This window comes from Mesocricetus auratus, unplaced genomic scaffold (genome assembly GCF_017639785.1).
Source record: "Mesocricetus auratus isolate SY011 unplaced genomic scaffold, BCM_Maur_2.0 Super-Scaffold_100022, whole genome shotgun sequence".
NCBI classification, from domain to species: domain Eukaryota; kingdom Metazoa; phylum Chordata; class Mammalia; order Rodentia; family Cricetidae; genus Mesocricetus; species Mesocricetus auratus.
Window position 1 is genome coordinate 27276125 of NW_024429203.1, and position 21564 is coordinate 27297688.

Below are 21564 nucleotides of genomic sequence, written 5' to 3' on the forward strand. Positions count from 1 at the left end.
TGGATCACTGTCAATAATAAATGTGTGTTATATCATAATCCAGCATCAAATGCATCCATTGTTAACTTGACACAACCTAGAATCACCTAGAATGATAGTCTCAGTGAAGTGTCATCTACACTGGCTTGGCCTGTGGGGATGTCTTTGGGGACATGGTATTAAATCAAGTGATGTGGGAAGACCCAGGCCACTGTGGGAAACACCATTCCCTAGGCAGGGAGTCCTAAGCTGTTTAAGAGTGGCGAGACTGGGCCGAGGACAAGCAAGCAATTGATCATATGTGCATCCATGCCTCTCTGCTCTCGACTGTGGATGTGATATGATTAGGGGCTCGAAGTTCCTGCCTTTCCTTCCCCACAACGGTGGGCTGTAACCTGGACGGCAAATTGAAATAAAGTCCTTTCTCCCATAACTTGCTTTCTGTCAGAGTTTTTTTTTATCACAGCAAGAGAAATGAAATTAAAACAGCAGTAACACGCATGCAATAAATATCTTTCAGACAGATACACAGTCACAAAGCTATCTCCAAGTGGAAGAAGCCTACAGGGCCAACTTAGCTGTGCCTAAATGCAGCCAGCGTGTAAGCAGATAGATATGATCTGTAAAACAAAACTTTGCAAAGCATTGTTGCGTGCTGCTCTATTTTCAGGGATTTGTTTCTGCCCAGTTTTCTTCTCTGTCATTTTTATAATGTGTATTGTGGTGTCTCAGTGGATTTTTATGATACTCCAGTGTGTATTGTAACTTTCGGGGTAAAAATATTGGTGTAGTGGACATTTTGTCCAGCATTTCCCTGCCCCTACTTGTTCCCTCATTTTCTGTTTGTTTTTATGGAATGCCTTCAGACTAGATGGGGGTTGGTTGAGGGGAACAGCAATAAAGAGAGAACGAGTTAGGACAGAGTGAGAAGAAATAGTATTCCACCTGTCCCGGTCTTCACCCGTGTATAGGGTTTGAGCTCCCTCACAAGTAGGACTGAATATCACAAGATAATAAAAGTGTACACAAGAGACTTCATTAAATTCGAACCACAAATAAGGCTGCTTCTGATCCCAGATCAAAGGTCTATAAACCTACCCATCCACCTGTTTTAGTAAGGGGAGTTGCATTTTCGTTTACATGTCATCTGTGGCTCATTCTGCTCCAATATGGGATTGAATAGCCATGATCAAAACTATATGGTCAAGGCCAGGCACGCCATAGCATGCCTTAAATCCCAGCACTTGGGAGACAGAGGCAGGTGGATCTCTGTGAGTTCAAGGCCAGCCTGGTCTACAGAGTGTATCTCAGGACAGCCAGAACTACATGGTGATACACTGTCTAACTCACACTCACCCACTTACTCCTCAATCAATCAATCAATCAATCAATCAATCAATCAATCAAATCAATCAATAAGAAAAGATTGTATAACCCACAAAGCCAAAAATTATTTGCTATCTGACTCTTGGCCAACCTTGGTATAGACAGTGTTCTCTGCCTCTTGGGCAAGAAGCCATCATGGCTCTGACACACAAGCAGGGGAGTAGCTTCCTCCATATGCCCCCCCACACCACCCCAGGCACTGCCAGACAGGACAGTGGAAGCAGAAGATGCTGAGCTGGAAATCTGGGTGGAAACTGCAGAGAGCACTGTCTGACAGCATCTGGGAGCACTTGTCATGTCACTGTGTCTACAAAGACGAGGACTCTTGAGCTAGCTGACACTGGGGCTTCATTTCCATTCCCAGGACCTGGCAGAAGGAAGACACATGGAGGATGCTAAATACATGTTTGCTGGATAGCTCTTGAATCTGAAAGGAACTGGAAGCTTGTGGTGTGGAAACTGTTTTCTTATAGGTGCTCCTGACAGTCACAGCAGTGGAGAGCCCGGAGAAGGCCCCCTCTTCTACGTGGGGATGGAAACATCTCAGCTGCTTGGGCAACTGATAGCAAAGATGGGAGTATGATGACTGTGATGATAATGATGCTCATGATCCTTAACATTTATTAGATGCTCGCTGGGTACCAAGCATCCCTCTGGATTCTTTCTAGCTTATCTTAACAAGTGGTTCCATTTCAACCTCATTTTGCAGATGAGGAAACCAAGGCACAGAGAGGTTAGATAGAATTTGAAAACGAGATGAGCTCTAGAAAAGAAAATAATTGGATCATTGGGATGAATTGGAAGAAATACAGGTCAGCTGTCCTCTGGTCCCTGAAGTCAGATTGGTGCCAGTAGTGGGGAAGTCTATTGGAGACTGACTGAGCCCAGAGCAGATTTATCAGTATCAGAGGCTGGGGTAAGTCAGTCTCTCCAGAAAGAAGGCAAGAGAAGGGTACAGCAACTTCCTGTGAGGTTAACGGTGAATAACTGATGTCTCTGTAGGCAGGCGCGGGCTTGATTCACATATGGTTCACAGGTGCGGCTGTAACTGCTTGAGGTGCCGAGGCTTCTTTTGTGAGTACAGGTAGAGAAGACCAGATGTCTCAGCTACTCTCCTGGGGGTCCCATAGCATTAATAGATGTATGGAGCACAGAGGAATGGTCCGTGGGCTCCTCCTTGACTGTGCACCCCACCCTGAACCGTGGGGCCCCACCAGTCAGCTTCTACACCACACAGTGAGCACTGCTGTCAGAGCCACAGTCTGAATGAGCCAGCGAGCCTTTCACTGGGATCACAGGATGTCATTCAGCTCCGCCCACCTTGCGCCCCACTAGGGAGAACAGTCCTTCATTGTTGGCTGTGGCAGAAGAGTAGTTCTGAGAAATCACCTCAAACCGCTCAATGGTGTAGCCAGCCTCTTCCACAGCATCTCGAACAGCCTCCCATCCCAGAGGAAGGCTGGAAAACCTCTGCTCTCCGATCATGTAGTAGCTACTCTTAAGGGCATCCACCATCACCAGGAAGCCCCCTGGCTTGAGCAGGCTGCCCAGGTTCCTGAGGGCGTTGCAGTAGGTGGGAAGGTCAGGGCAGGCAGCATCCAGGCACAGGGTGCTGAGCAGGCAGTCAGCAGGGGGCAGAGAGACCCCACCCAGAGGCTGGCTCTGCGTCACGTCACACTTCAGCACCTGTTTGACTGCCCGCCTCAACTTCTCCTCCTTCTCAAGTCCTTTGGTTCTGAAAAACAGACATGGACCAGCATCACTCCCTGCTCTAGATATGGGGACCACAGATCTTTTTGGTCAGAGCCGAGGATGGGTGTGGTGCCGGCTGCCTGCAATCCCAGCACTAGTGAGGTGGAGGCAGGAGTATCAGAAGTTGGCTACCTAATGAATTCAAGATCAGTCTGGGCTACAAGAGGCTATGTGAGACTCTGGCTCAAAGAAACAAACGACACCGAAAGAAACCCTTCTTGATGATCTTGCCTCTGTGGCCAGGGTCTCCAGTCAGTTCCTTTCTCCTGACTGCAGACAGCTGTCTATTTCCTAACATCGTTTTCTTGGTAACCCCATCAAGACACCTGTCTCTTTTTCACCAAATCAATGGAATTTCATTGAATTCATGGAGATGTGAAAACAGGAGCAGGAAACATTATGGTCCTAGAGCTTACACCTAGAATGTCCCTCAAAGGCTGTTGTGCTAAAGACTTGTCGCCAGGTCAGTTCTATTGAGAGGTGCTGTGCAGGCAGACATGGTGCTGGAGAAGCAGGTGAGAGTCCCACGTCTTGCAGGCAACAGGAAATAAACTGTTGAAACACTGGGCCTCATAAGAAACTGGCTAAAGGAGTCTACCTAAAGAGTTATTTTCCTTATCTCAGGCAGAAGGAACATATAGCTACCTGTGGTGCCTATTGGCATTTCAAAGCTCATGCTGGCCTCCAGGCTCCCTCAGCACCTGGGACACATTTCAGAGTCTGTGCTAGCTTCCTAGTCCTCCTCCCCTCCTCTAAATTCCCTCCAGCTCATAGGCTTCCCTCTCCCCAGCTGCTCATTCTCCCTATAACCCTGCTATTCTGCCTGTTTGCTCTCTTCCTCCTCCTCCCCCTCTCTCCTCTGTTCCTGCTGCTTTTCCTTTTCTCTATTCTCTGCTGTTAACCCCTCTTTTGAAGATTGCACTGGTCGTGTCCAGTTTGCTGGCCATGTTCAACGTACTTCTTTCTCTCTCTAGACTATTCCTGATGCCTCTGACTGCTCTCTCTCTCTCTCTCTCTCTCTCTCTCTCTCTCTCTCTCTCTCTCTCTCTCTGTCTCTGTCTCCCCCCCCCCCAGGTAGCTCACAACTGTAACTCCAGCTCAAGAGGATCTGACATTCCCTGCCTCCATGGGTCCCTGAATGCATAGTCACACACCCACATAGAGACACATATACATAATTTAGGACAATAAATATAAATCTTTTAAAAGTTACCCTTGATTAGTCTACCTGGTCCCTATTAGGGATGAAGAAGGTCCTATGACAACCACTTTCTCCTGAGTAGCCTTGCATTTTTCCAGTTTAAAATTTTCCTATGCTGAAATCTCCTGTGCTGGGTTCTTTTTGCAGTCCTGAGCAAAGTAGAACGAGTGTCATTCTAAAAGTAGGGATGCCACTCTGCCCTGCTAGAATACAGATAATTTGACAGAACATGTTAAGAAGAAAAACTGATCAATAGGTGTCTGTGAAAACCAGATTTGAATAGGTAAAGAAAGTAGATCAGAAAAATTGGAATTACCTGCCTACACATGTACATAACAAGTGTATGGAAGAGGTTAAGAAAATAGATCATGGTGACTTGGGGGGTGGGGGCTTAAAATGCCACTCTCGGTCGGGGACATGGTGACAATGTGTATTTAAATGATGACGTCAGAAGCATAGTGGACCTTTGTGCCCTGTTGTGTTTTAAGCTATTTTAAAGACACAAATTACCACAGAACTAGCGCTTGCCAGTCAGACGATGATGGAAATTGTTCCCAAACTGTGAAGCCCACTGTGAAATCTCGAAAGCTCACAGGAAATGTGCCAATTTGAGAAGGGGAATTTGTTAGGCTCTCCCATCGCTGCTGGTACCTGCTTGTCCTTGGCTGCATAGCAAACATTGGTGAACTTAGTTGCCAAGGCAGCTGTGTAAAGATTACCCCTCAGGGCTCCTTGAGGACTGTGGGTAACACCCACAGGGAAATGGACTTGCCCGGAGACCCAGGCAATTACCACTCAGCCTCACGTTTAGCTCAAGGACAAGGCGATAAACACATACCTGAGCAGCACGGAGCCTGGTTTACAGAAAGCTAACTGCAGGCTGGCCGTTGCTCTCCTTGTAAAGATCGACTCTTTCAAGCAGAGGCTGCCATTTCCCCTGTGTGTATGCTAGCTACACAAGCCAAAGGGACATGGCAGAGAAGGGAGAAAAAGGTAAGGATTCCTGGCAGGAACCTTTTGAGAGAGTGTCTTCCCATACCCAGTAATTGTCTGGAGATTCTGCCTCCTTGGAGAAGCAAGGCAGCTGGCAAGTTAGAATCTCCACAGGAGCCCTTTCCACTGCCCAAGCTCCATCCCCATAGCCTCCAGAACTCCCTCCTGACAAAGCCGTCAAAACAGCTCAAGGACATAAAGGTTGAAGAAGCCTGGTGTGCTCAGGGGCTCTTGCCCTTACTCATCATTCAGGAGGTGGAGGCAGTATCAGGAGTTCAAGGTCATCCTCAAGGACAGAAGGGTTCTGAAGCCAGCTGGGGCACACCAGACCCTGTTTCTGAGCGACAACACAGAGAAATAGAATAAACTTGAGTATCCACCTAAGAACTGACTGTGAGAGACAGCAAGAACTGCCCGTAACCCTTCCATTTGAACCTCTGTCATGTGCTGGGGACTGGGGACTCAAAGGTACTGGGGACTCAGGAATGAACAAAGAGGAACAGCTCCTGTCTTAGAAGGGAAGAGAGAAAAATAGCTAATCTAAGGACTACTCACCAACATGGAAGTGAAAATGGGCAACTTCAAGGAGGAAAGGAACATGGGATGTTGGGATCCTGGCTCGATCTGGTCTACAGTGGAAAGAAAAGCACCTCCAAAAGGAGCCATGCAAGCAGAGATGCGGAGGAGGCATCCGCCATCATTGACCAGGTAGAAGGCATCGGGAGGAAGATGGTTCAGCAAGAAAAGACAGCCGGTGTAAAGCCACCTGCAGAGTACAGTCCCTGGGACTGGAATGTCAGACATATGAAATGCTGGGTGCCAGACAAAACAAGACTTTGTGGATAAAACTTAAAAGTTTACCTTTTGGGCCAGACATGGCTTTTGATCCCAGCACTCAGGAGGGAGAGGCAGGCAGATCTCTGTGAGTTTGAGGCCAGCCTGCTCTATAGAGTGTGTTCCAGGCTGTCAGGGCTACTCAGTGAGAACCCATCTCCAAAACTGGGACTTTTGTTTTCTATCCTAGGAATTCTAAATGGTGCTATGGACAGGTGTGCAATCATAAAACCCTGGGAGCAGAAACAAGATCACAAGTTGGAGGCTAGCCTGGGCTACCAAGTAAGACCTTGCTTTAAAAAAGGAGGGATGGTCCCGATCAGAAGTTTGTCTTGGAATGGTCACTGGGGTTGTAGAGAACTGAATGAAAGGACTATGGTAGAGATGGGAGGTTATGTCAACCAGAATGGTAGCTTGGACAAAGATGATGTTAGCTTGGATAAAGATGCAGAGAACTAATTCAAGAAGAAAACCGAGTAAAGGGAAATTCAGGAAGAAAAATAGACAGAAGCTGGAACTGGGTTAGGTGTGGCCCATGACAGAGAGGAAGTTTATTTATTCCCAGGCTTTGGGATCATTCAAGTAAATGTCTGATGACGTCATTCAAGGAGCCAGGAATACTAGCTATGGAGGATGCCAGGGGCCATCTCTTTATTTTGTGTACACTGAGTCTCAGGCCCTTTGACACTTATACATGGAGATGCTTATTTGCTTTTTTGTGTTTTGTTTGTTTGTTTTTCAAGACAGGGTTTCTCTGTGTAGCTTTGGAACCTGTCCTGGAACCAGGCTGGCCTTGAACACACAGAGATTCACCTGCCTCTGCCTCCCGAGTGCTGGGATTAAAGGTGTGCGCCACCACCACATAGCTCAGAAATTTTTATAATGAATGGAAATGGCTAATTGAAGGTTTCTCAACCAATCCCATTCATCTTTTCAGAGAGATAATGCTATTGAGAGATAGGAGAGTTCTTACCTGAAAGAGAGAATTTCCATAAAAAGTATCAGTTACCAAATAGTCACCAAGACCATCAAGAAACCAAGGTCCCAAGGAGTCATATTCATAAGCTTTTGTGAGTTTGAAAATCCAGAGATACTTGCCACAAAGACAGAACACGGGATTGAAGAACAAATTTGGCTCAACTATGTATCTTTTGGAATAATAGACCAACTTTTGCTGTGGGTTTGGAGTTTGTTCTATTTGTTTTGTGAATCTTGCCTTTTGGTTGTTTTACTTTTTTAATATAAAACAATCATAGTAAACTCACAAATAAAGCATCAGATCACTAGATTAATTAATACATTAATGAAAACAAACAAGAGCCACGTAGCCCTGGCTAGGCTAGAATTCGCTCTGTAGTTCAGGGGAGCCTTGAACTTGAAGCTGGCTCTGCCTCCTGAGTGCTGGGTTAAGCACCATGCCCAGCCCTTACCAACCTCTGTGTGGGGAACTTTGGCTTCAGAGAACAGTCATGTTCCAAGTGTTCTAGCTCTTTCTTGGCAGGTTCACAGAGGGGGGGGCACTGCTCTCTGTTCTGGAAGTCTCTGTCCCCATCAAACCCCCCACCAGCTATATAGGTGGGGGAAAAGAACTTGGCAGCACACTCCCACTCATCTCCCTTCTCCTGTGTATCCTGGTGAGTCTGTGGTCTCCTGTGTATCCTGGTGAGTCTGTGGTCTCCTGTGTATCCTGGTGGGTCTGTGGTCTCCTGTGTATCCTGGTGAGTCTGTGGTAATCTTGGCTGTAGACCCAGGTCTCCTCCCGCTGTCATAGTTACCTCAGCAGATCTCATGGAAGTAGGAACTCAAGGCCTGTGCTGACAGTCAGTGAGGCTGGACAGCCTCCATCTCTTCTTCTTAAAAAACAAAACACGTATGAGTGTTTTGCTTCCTATATGTCTGTGCACCAATAGCATGTGTGTCCAGAGGTCAGAAGAGGGAGTCAGAGTCCCTGGAACTGGAGTTACAGAGTTATCAGCTGTCTTGTGGGTGCTGGGAATTGAACCTAGAAGAGTGGTCAGTGCTCTTCACTGAGCCACCTCTCCAGCCCAAGTCTGCATTCCTAACATGCTACTATGTGATATATTGAAGTTGCTAATCTGGGGATCCCAAAGCTAAGTAATGTGTTGTTCAAGGGGCCAAAGGCTGATTCATGTTATTTCTAGGATTTCTTTTCGAAGTTTACTTTTTTCTTTGTGTGTGTGTGTGTGTGTGTGTGTGTGTGTGTGTGTGTGTGTGTGTGTGTGTGTGTGTGTGGTGCTACCCTTAGAATCCAGAAAAGGGATCCCCTAAAACTAGAGTTACTGGCAGCTTGGAAATGTGGGTGCTTGGAACTGAACTCAGGGTCCCTGCAACAGCAGCAAGGTCTCTTAAAGCTCCCAATGACCAGGCCAGCTCCTGTTTCTAGAATTTCTTAAGGAAAGAGTTTATTTCCCTTGCTCATAACAGACTGAGGGTAGTTACATTAATGTCTCAAGGTTTGAGACAAGGGTTTGGTATGGATGTCTTAAAACTTTCAATCATGAAATGAGTGATTTTTAAATGTCTGAGTTGTACTCCCAAAAAGCTAGCTTCTGTTGTACTCAGGAGCCATCAGCACAAGAAATATCTTCAGATAAAGAAGAAATAATCTTGAGGGAAATGGACTTTAGGTTGATAGAGGTACTCGGAGATGCAAGAGAGACATAAGCCGAATGGGATCACTATCGTTCTAAAAATAGTTGAAGCTACTGGATCTGGTGTGAGGATAAGGAAGGGGTGAGGCACTTCCTGACAAAAGTACAGTTTCTCATCCGGGCCAAGCGATGGGGATGGGAGACCGTCTTAAGAGGCAATTGTTCTGAGTTGATGGTTCTACAGGGACATAAGTGATTGTTTTAGTATCCTGCTAGACTGAAGGGCTGGCTTTTTGAATGAGATGTGGGCTGTGATGTCTGGGGAAAATAGGAATGCAGCTCCCAGAGCTTTCTGGTCACATGCTTTGGATTTCAGCAAAGTGTGTTGTCTCACAATGGCAGAAAACTTGTGCTTAATAAACTTTCTTTGAAATTCTATCAACCCTGGTAAATACACATTTGCTTATTAAGTTTTGATAGTGTACAAACCCTCACAGCAAGTTATTCTAACTCTGCCTTGAGGAACCACGTACTTCATATAAGAAAGACTCACCTTCATTTTTAAGAATTATCTTCACTTATACTAAATGTCTAAGAGGGTTCTAAGTTAAATGGGTATATGAAAACAGCCTCTCAATTTGTTACTAAATGCTATAATCGTTAGCATGCTCTTGAAGAACCTGAATGACCTGACCTTTATCTGCCTTCCTTGAGAGGAACTATAAAACATAAAGGGTTTCTTCTGTCTCATTCACTGCTCTGGTCTAAGAGCTAGTATTATGGGGTGCATCACAGTAGTTCAACAAGGTTTGTTGGATGGATGGATGGATGGATGGATGGATGGATGGATGATGAATGGATGCATGGATGCTAGTTCCTTTAACCATGCACCAAGGAGTACTAACTAATCTTTCAGAACATTCACTTGAATATTTATGCCCCAGTAGTGGATTCTTTGAAACAGAAATCAAGAAGTCAATTCTATTACAATAAGTAAATAAATAAGTAACCTTGAAATAAAATTAACTAAAACAAACCAATGATCTCTACAATGACAACATCAAGGTAGAACAACAGTGCAGACTCCAAGAAAATGGAAAGATCTGTCAGCAGATTAGAACAACCAAGATCATGAACATGTCCATATGACCGAGAGGAATTTGTGGAGCCAATGTCATTCCTATTAAGACACTAATGACAGGGTTGGGAAAAATCTAAAATTTGTATATAACCATAAACACACAAAGCCCAAATAGTACCAAGAAAGGAAATCAGGAATCATACACTACCTCACCTCAACAACAACAACAATAGAGCTATAGTCACCAAAACAGCATAGTACTGTCACAAAAAAACCCAGAAATTGAAGAATAATGGAACAAACTAGACAACCCAGGATTAATTTCATGCATCTACAGCCAGCTGGTTTTCAATAAAGATGATGAGAAGACGTGCTGGAGAAAGACCAGCTTTTTAACTAAATGGGAGGGAGATGAACTCACGTCCTTGTGTTCCCATGACAAGAACTTTGCTCACTGACCATCTCCCAGCTCCCTTTAGGCTCTAATTTTATGGATGGTGAGTAATGAATTCCTTCTCACATAATTGCTTCATATTGCTTCTGTCAGTTAAAAAAAAAACCTGGTCAATGTTTCGCTGTTTCTCATCATGTCAACATTAGGCACACACAGAGCCACCAGCTTTGGCTGGAGGACTGACAATAAAATAGTACTCAGATGGTATGGATGGCACCCAATAATCTATCCTTCCCAGCCCTCATTCTCCATTTGGAGTTCCCTTTGGTCTCTGTCTTTGAGTTTGTGGTTTTTAGCTGAATTTTAATGATACTTCCTGGGCTAATAGAAACAGGTCCCTTCAGAAAGCTGAAGAGCAGATCCCCATCACCCTACCTGTTCCCTTCGAGATCACACACATAGGTGACTACTGGAGACCAGTCAAAGGCCCCCGGCTCCTTCTTCAACCACTTCTGCAGCTCCCGAAGGTTCTGGTCTGTGTAGTCACTGACAATGATCTCCTTGAAGGACTCACAGGCGGACAGAAGCTGATAGATGGTGGGGCCAGAGCCAATGTCAATCAGGAGGTCTCCCTTCACACCACCTGGTACAGAAGAGGCAGGGATCAGGCAGCATAAGAGAACAGGCTGAGCTGGGGTTGCACTGTCTTTACTGGGATTGTGCCATAATGGCTCCCAACCAACAGTCACACCAGTCACCACTGTCCATTAACATCATTTGGTAAGATATCATTCTGCTTTCTATCCCTGCCTCACTCATGCCCAGTCCCAAATGGAGGCATGTTTTGCTGGATTATTTTGATGTCTGCAGGTGAGCAAGATCTACATCTGGTATACAGACCACTGATTCCAAAAGATGATGACAGTGACAATGTGAAAACTTTTAAGGAGTACTTTGGTAGAAAGTTCATTTTTTTGTTGTTTAACAATTGAATTTAGGGACTGGAGAAATGTCCCAGCAGTTAAGAGTACATACTCCACACTGATGAGGGCCAGCACATATGTAACAAGCCAGGCATCTCATAAATGCCTATAATCCCTTCTCTGATAGGAGCAGAGAGGAGAAGCTCTCTGGGGCTTAATGGCTTCCAGCCTAGCCAAAACATAGCCCTAGGCTTAGGAAGAGACCCTGCTTCAAAGGGATAGAAGGAGAGAGTGATGGAAGAGGACACATGATGCCCTCTTGTGGCCCCATGCATGCATAGGCATGCAACATGGACACATACACTTACACAGACACACATGAATAAAAAATGTTAAAACACTGAGATTATTTATGATCAAAGCACTCAGCTCTTAATGTTTGAGAAGGTCTTTTACCACATGGGAAAATATTCCTTTCAAATAAGAATAGAATCAAACTTTCAATTTATTTACTATGTTGAGACAGAGTCTTACTCCGTAGCCTAGAGTTTCTAAAAAAGCACTATGTAGTCCAGGCTGATCCTCCTGTCTCTTGAGTCCTGTGCCCCAGCACCCATGTCTCCTCTCTTAGACTCTCTGAAGTGTCCCATGAGATTGAGTGGCTCCTTCAAGCCACCTAGAAAGTCACTGTAGATGCAAGGTCAGCCCTCAAGCCCTCTGGCTTCATTTTTCAAGACCATATAAAACATAATGGATATTAATATAAAGTGTAAAATAGCTAAATCAACAAAATAGCTAATCTCGTTAAACAAATGAGTGATGCCAACAGACTTTCCAGGAGTGATGACCAGGCACAAGTCCACTCATCCCCTCAGACTCAGTGTGACTCATGTTTAGATGGACAAACTTACCGAGGCAGAATATCTTAAAGAGATTTTCCAGCAGATGCCTGAGGATTTCGCTTTCTGCACAGTGTCTGGACCCAAAGCTGTAATATTTTTCCAAGTAATCCCGGGGATTAAAATGACTTAGATAAGTGTCCTTGGAGGTAAAGCCGGATTCCATCGTGTCTCAGCTCTGTGCCACCGGCCCACCGCTTTCCTGCCTCCTCGTCCTCCAGAAGTCAGGGAGTCACTCTGGGAAGTTGGCTTTTGGAATCTTGAGCTGTCAATCTGCCTTCAGCTCGGCCCAGCCCTTAGAGGCTGCTGTTTGCTAAACCCTAACAGTAAAATAGACCAAAGATGGTCTGACTCTTCCAGGAAGTGATGACATTACTGGAGACAGGAGCTTAGGAGAAGAGGAATGGCACAGGGAGGGTCACACACTGCATGCCACCCTCTGCCCAGAGGTGAAGGTCAGCTGCAAAGTCTGCAGATGGGAAAAATGGCCCAGCTCACCGTGGAGATTGTTAACTCCTGGAAGAAGCCCTAAATTTAGAGGAATCGGCCATCTCCAAACAATCCAGGCAGTCTTCTTGTTCTTGCAAGGGTTCTTTCCAGGAAAAAAAAAGTCATAAAGAATGGTTCCAGTTTAAACATGCGAAAGAAAGAAAAGAGGATGTGTGGCGGGGAGGGGGGGAGAAAATGTGCTCATGACTGAGGAATGTTGGCTAAAGAGAAAAGCCACAGATGAAGCCTGGAAAGATTAATTTTTAAAACATGGACAAGTGTGTTCTTGGATACAGCATGGCTGATGCAATCATGAGCTCACTGTAGCTATGGTTACCTGCACAAGGTCAAGCCTACAAGATCAGGCAACACTCCAGCAGGCAGCACTAACTGGACTCAGAGGGGTCGTGAACGTGGGAGGGAGATGTATAGGAGGTGGTAAGAAGCAGTTGAGGGTGGGTATCATCAAGATACATTGTAAGGACGTACGGAATTGTCAATGAATAAATAAAAGATATCCTTAAAGTGTTTGAACGTCAAATCAATCAAAAATGGTTAAGGGCTGAAAAGATAACTCAGGCGGCAAAGCTCTTGCCTGTCATGCGTGAGTCCTGAGGCTTGATCCCCAGCACCACATAAATCTGGGATGATGCGCATGCCTGTAATTACTGCACTTAGGAGGCAGAGTCAGGAGTTCAGGTTCATCCTTGACTACATAGCAGGTTCAAGGCCAGCCCAGTGCATCTTTGACTTTCTCTCACCCTTGCTACTGCTCAGCCTCCCCAAGCCTCCCTGCTGCTTCCAAGAATTCAAATCTTGGAAGCCTGAGACATCCACTTCCTTTCTGTTTCCGTTCCCGGGCTCACATTACCAATTAGAATCCAGAATCCGTACTACCTAGTGCATGATTGTTGTTGTTGAATATTTCCATTTGTTTTATTTTTTCATTTAAATTAGAAACAATCTTATTTTACTTATCAGTCCCCGTTCCCTCTCCCTCCCATCCTCCCATGCTCCCTGCCCCCCATCCCCCATATCTCCTTACCACCCCCCCCCCCGTGTCCTAGTTGCTCCTGGTTTTATCTGCCAATTATTTCTCCCAAAACAATTATAGAAGTGACAAACTAAGTGTCCAGTAGACTAAGAACTGTGCCTCCAGTCTATATTTCCTGCTTTATGTCATAAGTTACTTCACGGAGTAAGAGTAGGTACTCAAATAACATCTGATTAACCAGCCTGAGTTGTTGCACCAAATGCAATAGCACAGCCTGGTATCCCATAGGTCATGATTAAGCCAGGGGTCTTTGGTCACAAGGCACAGAAACTCACTCAAAGAATCTCCACTAAGGCTAGGGATGGAGGGTGGCCCTCAGGTTACAAGTTTGACCCCATCTCAAAAGAAAAAAAAATTGGCTGATAATACAAAATGAAAACAAATTTCAGGAACTAACTGGTCGATGTGAACCAAAACCCCTCAGGCAGCTTAGTTATCTTCCCTTGTTTCTATGTCTTTTTGCCTGTCTTTGGGGATCTGGAGGTCTCTATTCTCTGAGCTTCGTTTGCTCATCTCCTGAATGCAGCTTCATTCTGACCTTCCCAAATGGTCAAGGGAGATAGAAAGAGCCAAGTTCCCTACATCCATTGTCAGGAAGGAGAATAGGATTCTGCCGCCGCATTTACTCATTAAAAGAGAAATGCCTCCCAGTTCATCAGATGCACAAGTATTTAAATGATAATAAAAAAGATTCTACAACTAATTGCAGGTCAATACATTACAAAACTTAGACTTAGGAATTCCTAACTGAAGGTATAACATGAAAATTACGTTCAGTCCTGTTGTGATGCTTCGTCAAGTCAACTTGCCTTAAAGACTAACAATCCGAGATCAAACCCTGGAGTCCATGAAGGAAGAAGAGAACTGACTCCCTCCATTGTCCTCTGACTGCTACACATGTGCTGTGGCATGAGCGCGCGCACACACACACACACACACACACACACACACACACACACACACGGGAAGGAGGGAGGGGGGAGGGAGGGAGGGAGGGAGAAAAGATTAAATTATATCTACACAAAATTCTTCACAACTATGCTTATAAATTGAGGAAAAATCCAAATACAAAGGTGATTTATGAAAAGGAAAAATCACAAACTAAAAATTACTCATACAAAACTTCTAAAGTAAGTTGTCTAGTCAGGAAAGCCACTCACACTTCCATGGTGCTTAATACACCATGAGAACTTCTGAATCATTTTGCACACGTCACTAACCTTTCCAACAGTTCTGTGAGTTAGGACTGTTGTCTCTGTGCCAGCATATGAGGAGACTGAGGCACCAGAGGTTCAGTCACTTGCCTGGGCCACAGCCCTGTTTTAGAGCAGCCCCAGCTCAAAGGCCTGTTCTTGCCACAGCTGTACCTCAACCAAAGCAGTTTGTCCCTGTGGCACACGATAATCTAACAATTAAAAATCCAATGAGTGCTAGCCATCACATTTCCACATTACAGGAGAAATCGCTAGATTCATTGGATAGATGCAAAAGGAATAAGAAAGCTCAATTTCAATATCCACAATAATGACTCTATCACATTGGAGATAGGATGAAGCATCTTCAGCCTACTAGTAAAGACTATGTGCAAACATTTCGCTAAATAATCAGGCATTTGAAAGCTTTCTCTTCAACATGAGGTTAGCGATTACCTGTGTTGACAAACGTCAGGGTTTTTGGTTTGTTTGTTTGGTTTTAAGGCAGGGTCGTTCTATGTATCCTTGGATGTCCTGAAACTTGCTATGTAGACTAAACTGGCTTTGAACTCATAGAGATCCACCTGCCTCTGCCTCCTGTTGTCCTGAGATGAAAGGCATGAACAACCCCACCCTGCAACAAAAATTATACCAGAAGCACCAGAAATATAGGAGATAAGGAAAATAAGAAAGAAAGAGAAGGATTAGAAAGAGAAGGATCCATTGTCAACATGGCGCTCTATATAGGAAATGAAAAGTAACTACACATTTTCCAGGATGAATACAAGAAGCCAAACATCTGGGCACAAAATCAACTGACTAAATTAAATTCCTTTTCAGTTAGCAACAGTTATAAAATGAAGTTCAAAATCAGCTTTTCCCATGGTGACATTAAAACTATGAAGTACCTGCAACAAAATATATACAGGACGTTAATGGAGCAAATTATCAAGTTTTATTGAAAGCCATTAAAGAAGACCTAAATAAATGGAGAAAAACACCACTCTGTGGAGTAGACAGCTTAACACTGTAAAGATGTCATTTCTCTCCAAATTGATTTATAGACTCAGTAAAATCCCAATTAAAATCCCGATAGGTTTTTTTTCTAGAACTTGACAAGTTGGCTTTAAAATTTATATGGCAGTGCCAAGGGCCAGGAGTGGGTACTCGTGGAGAAGAAGAATAGGGTGGGAGGACACCCTGTACCAGATATAAATACTTATTAGAGAGCTATCACCATTAAGGCTGAGTAGTATTGGCACTGGGCTTGATAAATAGACCCATCCATGGACCAGTGTGGAGGGGCTGGGGACAGACCCATTCTGTGTACATTTGATGTATGCACGGTGGCAGCTCAGATCAGCAGGGAAAGAGATAGACTTGCAATAAATAGCACAGGGATAGCTGAGTTTCTGTAGGGAGGAGAACAAAACGAGAGCCCCTTCTCACACTGTGAGCAAGAAGCAATTAAGTCTTATTAACCAAAGACACATAAAAAAGCGAAAGTCTGAAGATTCAGAGTGTGATATAGAAGAATGCCTTTATAGCCTTGTGTGTCAGGAAGAATTTCCTAAACCGGATGCAAAAGCATTAATAGCAAGTGAAAGATTTATAAATTTGAGTATGTAGCAGTTAAGAATGTATGTTCCAAACATATGTTAAGGGACAGGAGGACCAGTTCACAGAATGAGAAAAAACTAAACACACAGAGCCAACAATGAATTGGGAATCCATTTACTTACTTATTTTTGGATTATTGAGACATGGTCTAACTATGCAGAAAAACCTGGCCTCAGGCTCATAGAGATCTGTGTGCCTCTGTCTCCCAGGTGCATGCACCACCAGGCCTGGCTGGGATACAGATTCTGTAAGACAATTTTGAAACCCCAAAGAAGATAAAGACAAAAAGAGAAGACTCAACCAGATCTTTTAGAACAAAGGGATGGCCCACAGACCTATGGAATGATAATTTTATCAATGAAATGAAATTTAAACCATAGTGAGATATTACTGGTACAAGTGACATGTGACCAGAACCAAGGATCTTGCCAAAAGTCATTACCCTATGTTTTTTGGAGAGCAGAATAATGAATGAATCATTCTCATTAACAATAGACATGAATGTGTGCATGCACAAAATCCAGAGACTGCACTCTAAGGTATCTACCTAGAGAAAAACTGGGACATATCCACATGTTGTATTTACAACATTGTTTGGAATAGCCTCTTTATCTTACTTGTTGCTGCTGCTGCTGTTACTAAACACCCGACAAAAGCAGCTTACGGAAGGGGGCAGGTGTTTATTTTGGCTCACAGTTTGAGAGCATACAGTCCATCACAGCAGGATGGCACGGTGGTAGGAGTGCCATGTGGCTGGTCACATTGTGTCCATAGACAGGAAGCAGAGAGAGATGAATGTCTGGTTGTTTATTTGCCCCAGGACACCAGCCAATGGAATGGTGCTGCCTTCACTCAATGTGAGTCTTCTTCACTTTAGGTAAACCTCTCATGAAATGACCTCAAAGACCATGACAGCACCAACTAGAAACAGTATCACCACCCAGCAATAGCAGAAGAAATCAACTAGGAGTAAGCCACAAAGAAAGGAGTAAATGACAGTTACACTGGGGATTCATCAGCTGGGCACTCTCCAAATGATATGGGGTGAAAGCAGCTAATTACAAGAAGACCCTGTATGTTCCTTTGCTTCGAGGCTTAAAGCAGCTGAAAGCAAACTGTACTGTTTAGGGAGGCAGAACGGGGTCGTCTATCATACAGTCAGTGGATGACCCCCGACTGCCAGCTGGAGGAAGGAGGAATCATGCTCTACCAGAAAGTACAAGAGAAAGGGAGACTTTTAGGTTCTATAGTGTTAACCAGTGTCCATCTGTAGCCGTCTTTACGTGGAAGTGGCATGGAATTTTCTGTCTCCTGCTCTGTATTTAATAGGGCTTTGTTTGCTTAAGTAGCCTGTGTTCCGTTGCTTACAGGACTTCACAGCCAAGCCTGCCTGCTTTTCTGAGATCTGCCTACAAAGGGTTAACTTTTCTTTTTTCTGTCTTTTCCTTGGAGAACAATCAAAACCATAGGCATGCTGGCCCTGGCTCTCTCAGGGTTTCTCACTCGGAGGTTCTCTGTAGAAACCCCCCAGCCACGCCCACCTTCCTCCACACAGCTTTCAGACTCCCGTCTCTGCCTCTAACTCAAGGCTCTGACTTCTCTTTCTCCATCCACTCCTTGCAGCAGCCGCCAGGATTTGCAGCTTGCCTGCCCTGTCGTTGTTTTCTCTCTAACTTTAACCAAATGTTCCCCACGCATTAAGAACAAGCAAACTACCACCACCAAAATCTAGTATGTCCAAATGCAATCATCCCAAACAAACAGGTTTAGAGTCCCAGGGTATTGAAAGATAATATAGGTCCCCCAGGTTTCTTGTCTGCAGGATACCACGTGGGCAGTGGGTATCTGTAACTCCAGTTCTGGGGTATCTGGCATGCTCTTCTAGTCTCTTTCTGTGGGCACCAGCACATACCCATACACACATATACATATTAATAAAAGCAAAATAAATCTTTAAAAACAGGATGGAGGGAAAGATACAGCAATGCAACACAAGCAGAGAGAACCAATGTCTGCCTCAGACTAGAGGGTGTCAGGGCAGATGCAGGCCCCAGGGGAATGAGTTTTCTTTTGAAACTCCATGGTTCCCACTTATTTCCAAAAAGGATCCACATTTCATGGGCACACCAGCAACTGTGAGCCGGCTCCATGGAGGCAGGGGATCATTTATATTGCAGACATGCGTCGACCGAGACATCTTCCAGTTCTCTATGGAAACTATAATCCATATTATATATGGGCTCAGGTCAGAATTCCAAACTGGAACCAGATTAAATAACTCCTGAAGTCAGAAAGAAGAGCGGGCAATCTGGGAGCCAGTCAGAAGAGCCGACACACTAGGAGCCTTTGATGTGTATAGTAGTTGATGATGACTAGCATTACAGGAATGAGACGTCATCGAATGTGATGAGGCTCCACAAGGCCTGCCTCGGGTTTAATGAATGCATTTGGTGAGAGTAGCCTTCCTTGCGGGACTTCAGGGGAACTGTGTTTTTGCAGTCCACAAGGAGGTGCTGCATCCGACATGAGGAGCCATTATTATACAGAGACCAGTGCCTTCTCGTGGCTTCAACAGCGCACATGCTCACAGGGCTTAGGGGGAGGATGCTCAGCCACACAGACACAGCCAGAAACCCTACATATCTGAGCAATAATCACATGTCTCGAAGTTTTAAACTGGCTACAAAATCCACTGAGCTGGTTTCCACCAGCACTGAAAATGACACCTCGGGGGAGGATACAGAGGGCCATTGTCAGTGGAAAACTGCTTGGCTTGGGGCGGGACAGCTGAGGGCTACTCGGGGAAAATTAGCGGAACCAGGCCAGTTTCCAGCTCCACCCTCCCTACGTGCCTTGTGACCTGTAGAGAGAGGACAGTTGGGGCCAGGGCTTTTGGCAGAGGCCTGTACCGGTTCCTATGCTATGGCTGGTGGCCCAGGGAACCACATGTGCCTCACAGATGCCGTACCAAAGTCCAGAGCGGCCGGGGCAGAGCTTCCTCAGTTCCCAGAAGGCAGACGCTGAGACTCTGAGCTATTTGGATGGTTCTGCCCCCTGCCTTTCCTCCTCCCCCTCCCAGTGTGACACTGTTGCCCCTTGCTTACACAAATCACCCCGGCTTGTAGCTCTCTTCTCTGTTCCAATGATGTCTTTCTGCCCCCCCCCCCGCCCCTTTTCCCTCTGCTTTCTCCTCTTTTTTTTTCCTCCTTCCTTCATTCTGAGACAAGGCGACATGTAGCTCAAGTTGACCTCAGAGTTGCTATATCGCTAATGCTGCTGGCATTGCACTCCTCTTCATGCCTGTGCCTCCTGAGTGCTGGGGTCACAGGGGAGTCCCACAGCACTTATGCTGTGCTCCGGATGAACCCAGGGCTTCATGTATACTAGATGAGCTTTCTATCAACGAGCCCCTTGTCCTGTTCCAACGATTTCTGTCTTGATTCTTGCTAATTACTGCAATGGTAAAATACCTATCAGGGGTGTCTGTCCAGTTCCTATGTGAGCTGCACAAAAGAAAATGCCATTTCAGGGTTCTCCCCCCTCTATGCATTGCATGTGTCAAAGACAAACAGTTTTATACTCTGAGTAGATGTCAGGACCATGGTTGCATTTTATCTTGCTGCTTCTCTTTTATTGTTTTGTTTCTGAAAACAAAAAGCATGAGGTCAGGTGGCTAAAAGAAGATGTCTATTAAATCAGAAGAGGCACTAAAGGCTGGACGCAGGCTTAAGGGAATAAAGAAAGTAGCAATAACCTGTTGGAAATCAGATCCTTTGGAGAGAACCAAACCTCAAAGATGGATACCGTGACTGTCAGTGCAAACTCTTGTCAGAGAGCTAATGAACTAAGAAACTGGAGAGTAGAGGGAAACCAGCCAAACGATGGTTTTCTTTCTTCCCATCCCAAATTACATTCTGATCCAGATAGGCAGTCATTCTGAGATGCTTAATGTACATATAGAAAGAAAGACTAGCCGGGCTGTGGTAGCGCATGCCTTTAATCCCAGCACTCGGGAGGCAGAGGCAGGCGGATCTCTGTGAGTTTGAGGCCAGGCTGGACCAACAGCCTCCAAAAAAAAAAAAAAAAAAAGACTAAAAAATTTATTACATCATTCAGTGATGTGTGTGTGTGTGTGTGTGTGTGTTACCAGTGTGGAGCTCAGAGAACAACTTGATGAAATTGTTTCTCTCCTTCTACCACGTGGACCCCAGAAATCAAACTCAGATTCTCATGCTTGGCTGCGAGCACCTTTACCCACCGGGCTATCCTGTAGGCTCCTACGTTGTTGTTTTGTAAGTCTCTCTGTGTGCAAGGTTGATTGCTTCTCATCACTGCACAGCTCTCCATGATTTGTACCCTCCATCCATTTACCCTTCAGTGACATCCACTCAGGTTGTTCCCCATGCCCCTGAACAACTATTCCACAGACTTTCATGTCTCCTCTGCATAGACCTGCATGGGAGTTTACATGGGACAGGCTAATGGGAGGGGAAACTCCGAATGCTAATATGTCCACCAGATTGTCCCAGTAAGGCCATCCCAGTCAACATCCCCACCAACTTCTGCATTACTACACCCGAGTTCCTCAGTCTTTATTCCTAAAACAGTCTGCTAATTTTTGCTGACATAAGAATAAAGATAGTCATATACTTTAAAATATTTGGCTTTTCTCTGAGAAGTTTGACTACAGCTAAGCCTACGTGTCATCGAGTTAAACCAAACAGTATAATGAGCCCCACAGATCACTGGCTTTACAAAGTAAGTGCTCATTTCTAGTCCCGACAGTGAGTGTGCAGAGGCTTGGAAGGCAGCCTGCCTTCTTTCCTTGTGAGGGTCTTTGGTCAGCTGGGGTCCCCGAGTTAGGGCCATAGGAAAGGGGAGAAAATGGGGTGGATCAGAAGGTTGCAGAGTCTGGCCCAATTGGGCGTCATCCACTGATCCCTTGAGACAAGGAGGCTAAGAAATAGTCTGGTCGGGCACCCCTTCCCTCATCCCTTCCCAAAAATGAAGAAACCTGGTGAAAGTTAAACACTCTCTGCCCAACAAAACAAATCAACCAAACAACAAAAACCACTCTTGCTAGCTGCCAAAACGTCCTCTGCGAATTCCCCAGTCTCGCCCTCACTCCTTTGGGTCTTTGAGATCTCGCTGCTG

At 45.1% G+C, this 21564-nt stretch overlaps 1 protein-coding gene across 2 annotated transcripts; it reads right to left on the reverse strand.

Annotated features, from left to right (window-relative positions):
• Nucleotides 1–417: 417 nt before the first annotated feature.
• Nnmt (nicotinamide N-methyltransferase) lies at nt 418–13064 on the reverse strand. Of its 2 annotated transcripts, XM_021226788.2 has the most exons (4): nt 12067–13064; nt 10668–10875; nt 3052–3100; nt 2742–2920 (listed from the first exon to the last, which is right to left on the reverse strand). In XM_021226788.2, the coding sequence occupies exons 1-4, from the start codon at nt 12218–12220 to the stop codon at nt 2864–2866; spliced, it is 468 nt and encodes a 155-aa protein (XP_021082447.1). In that variant the 5' UTR covers nt 12221–13064; the 3' UTR covers nt 2742–2863. The 2 variants fall into 2 exon arrangements, with proteins under 2 accessions (XP_005069546.1, XP_021082447.1); XM_005069489.4 differs by having other exon boundaries at nt 418–3100; nt 12067–13041.
• Nucleotides 13065–21564: the final 8500 nt, after the last annotated feature.

What these genes read in the sequence shown, in the direction of transcription:
- Nnmt (XM_005069489.4), bottom strand. Translation starts at nt 12,220, where the DNA reads ATGGAATCCGGCTTTACCTCCAAGGACACTTATCTAAGTCATTTTAAT. An exon ending in CTTTAAGATATTCTGCCTCG is followed by an intron (nt 10,876 to 12,066) that starts GTAAGTTTGTCC and finishes CTTCTGTACCAG; the next exon opens with GTGGTGTGAAGGGAGACCTC. An exon ending in TGTGATCTCGAAGGGAACAG is followed by an intron (nt 3,101 to 10,667) that starts GTAGGGTGATGG and finishes TCTGTTTTTCAG; the next exon opens with AACCAAAGGACTTGAGAAGG.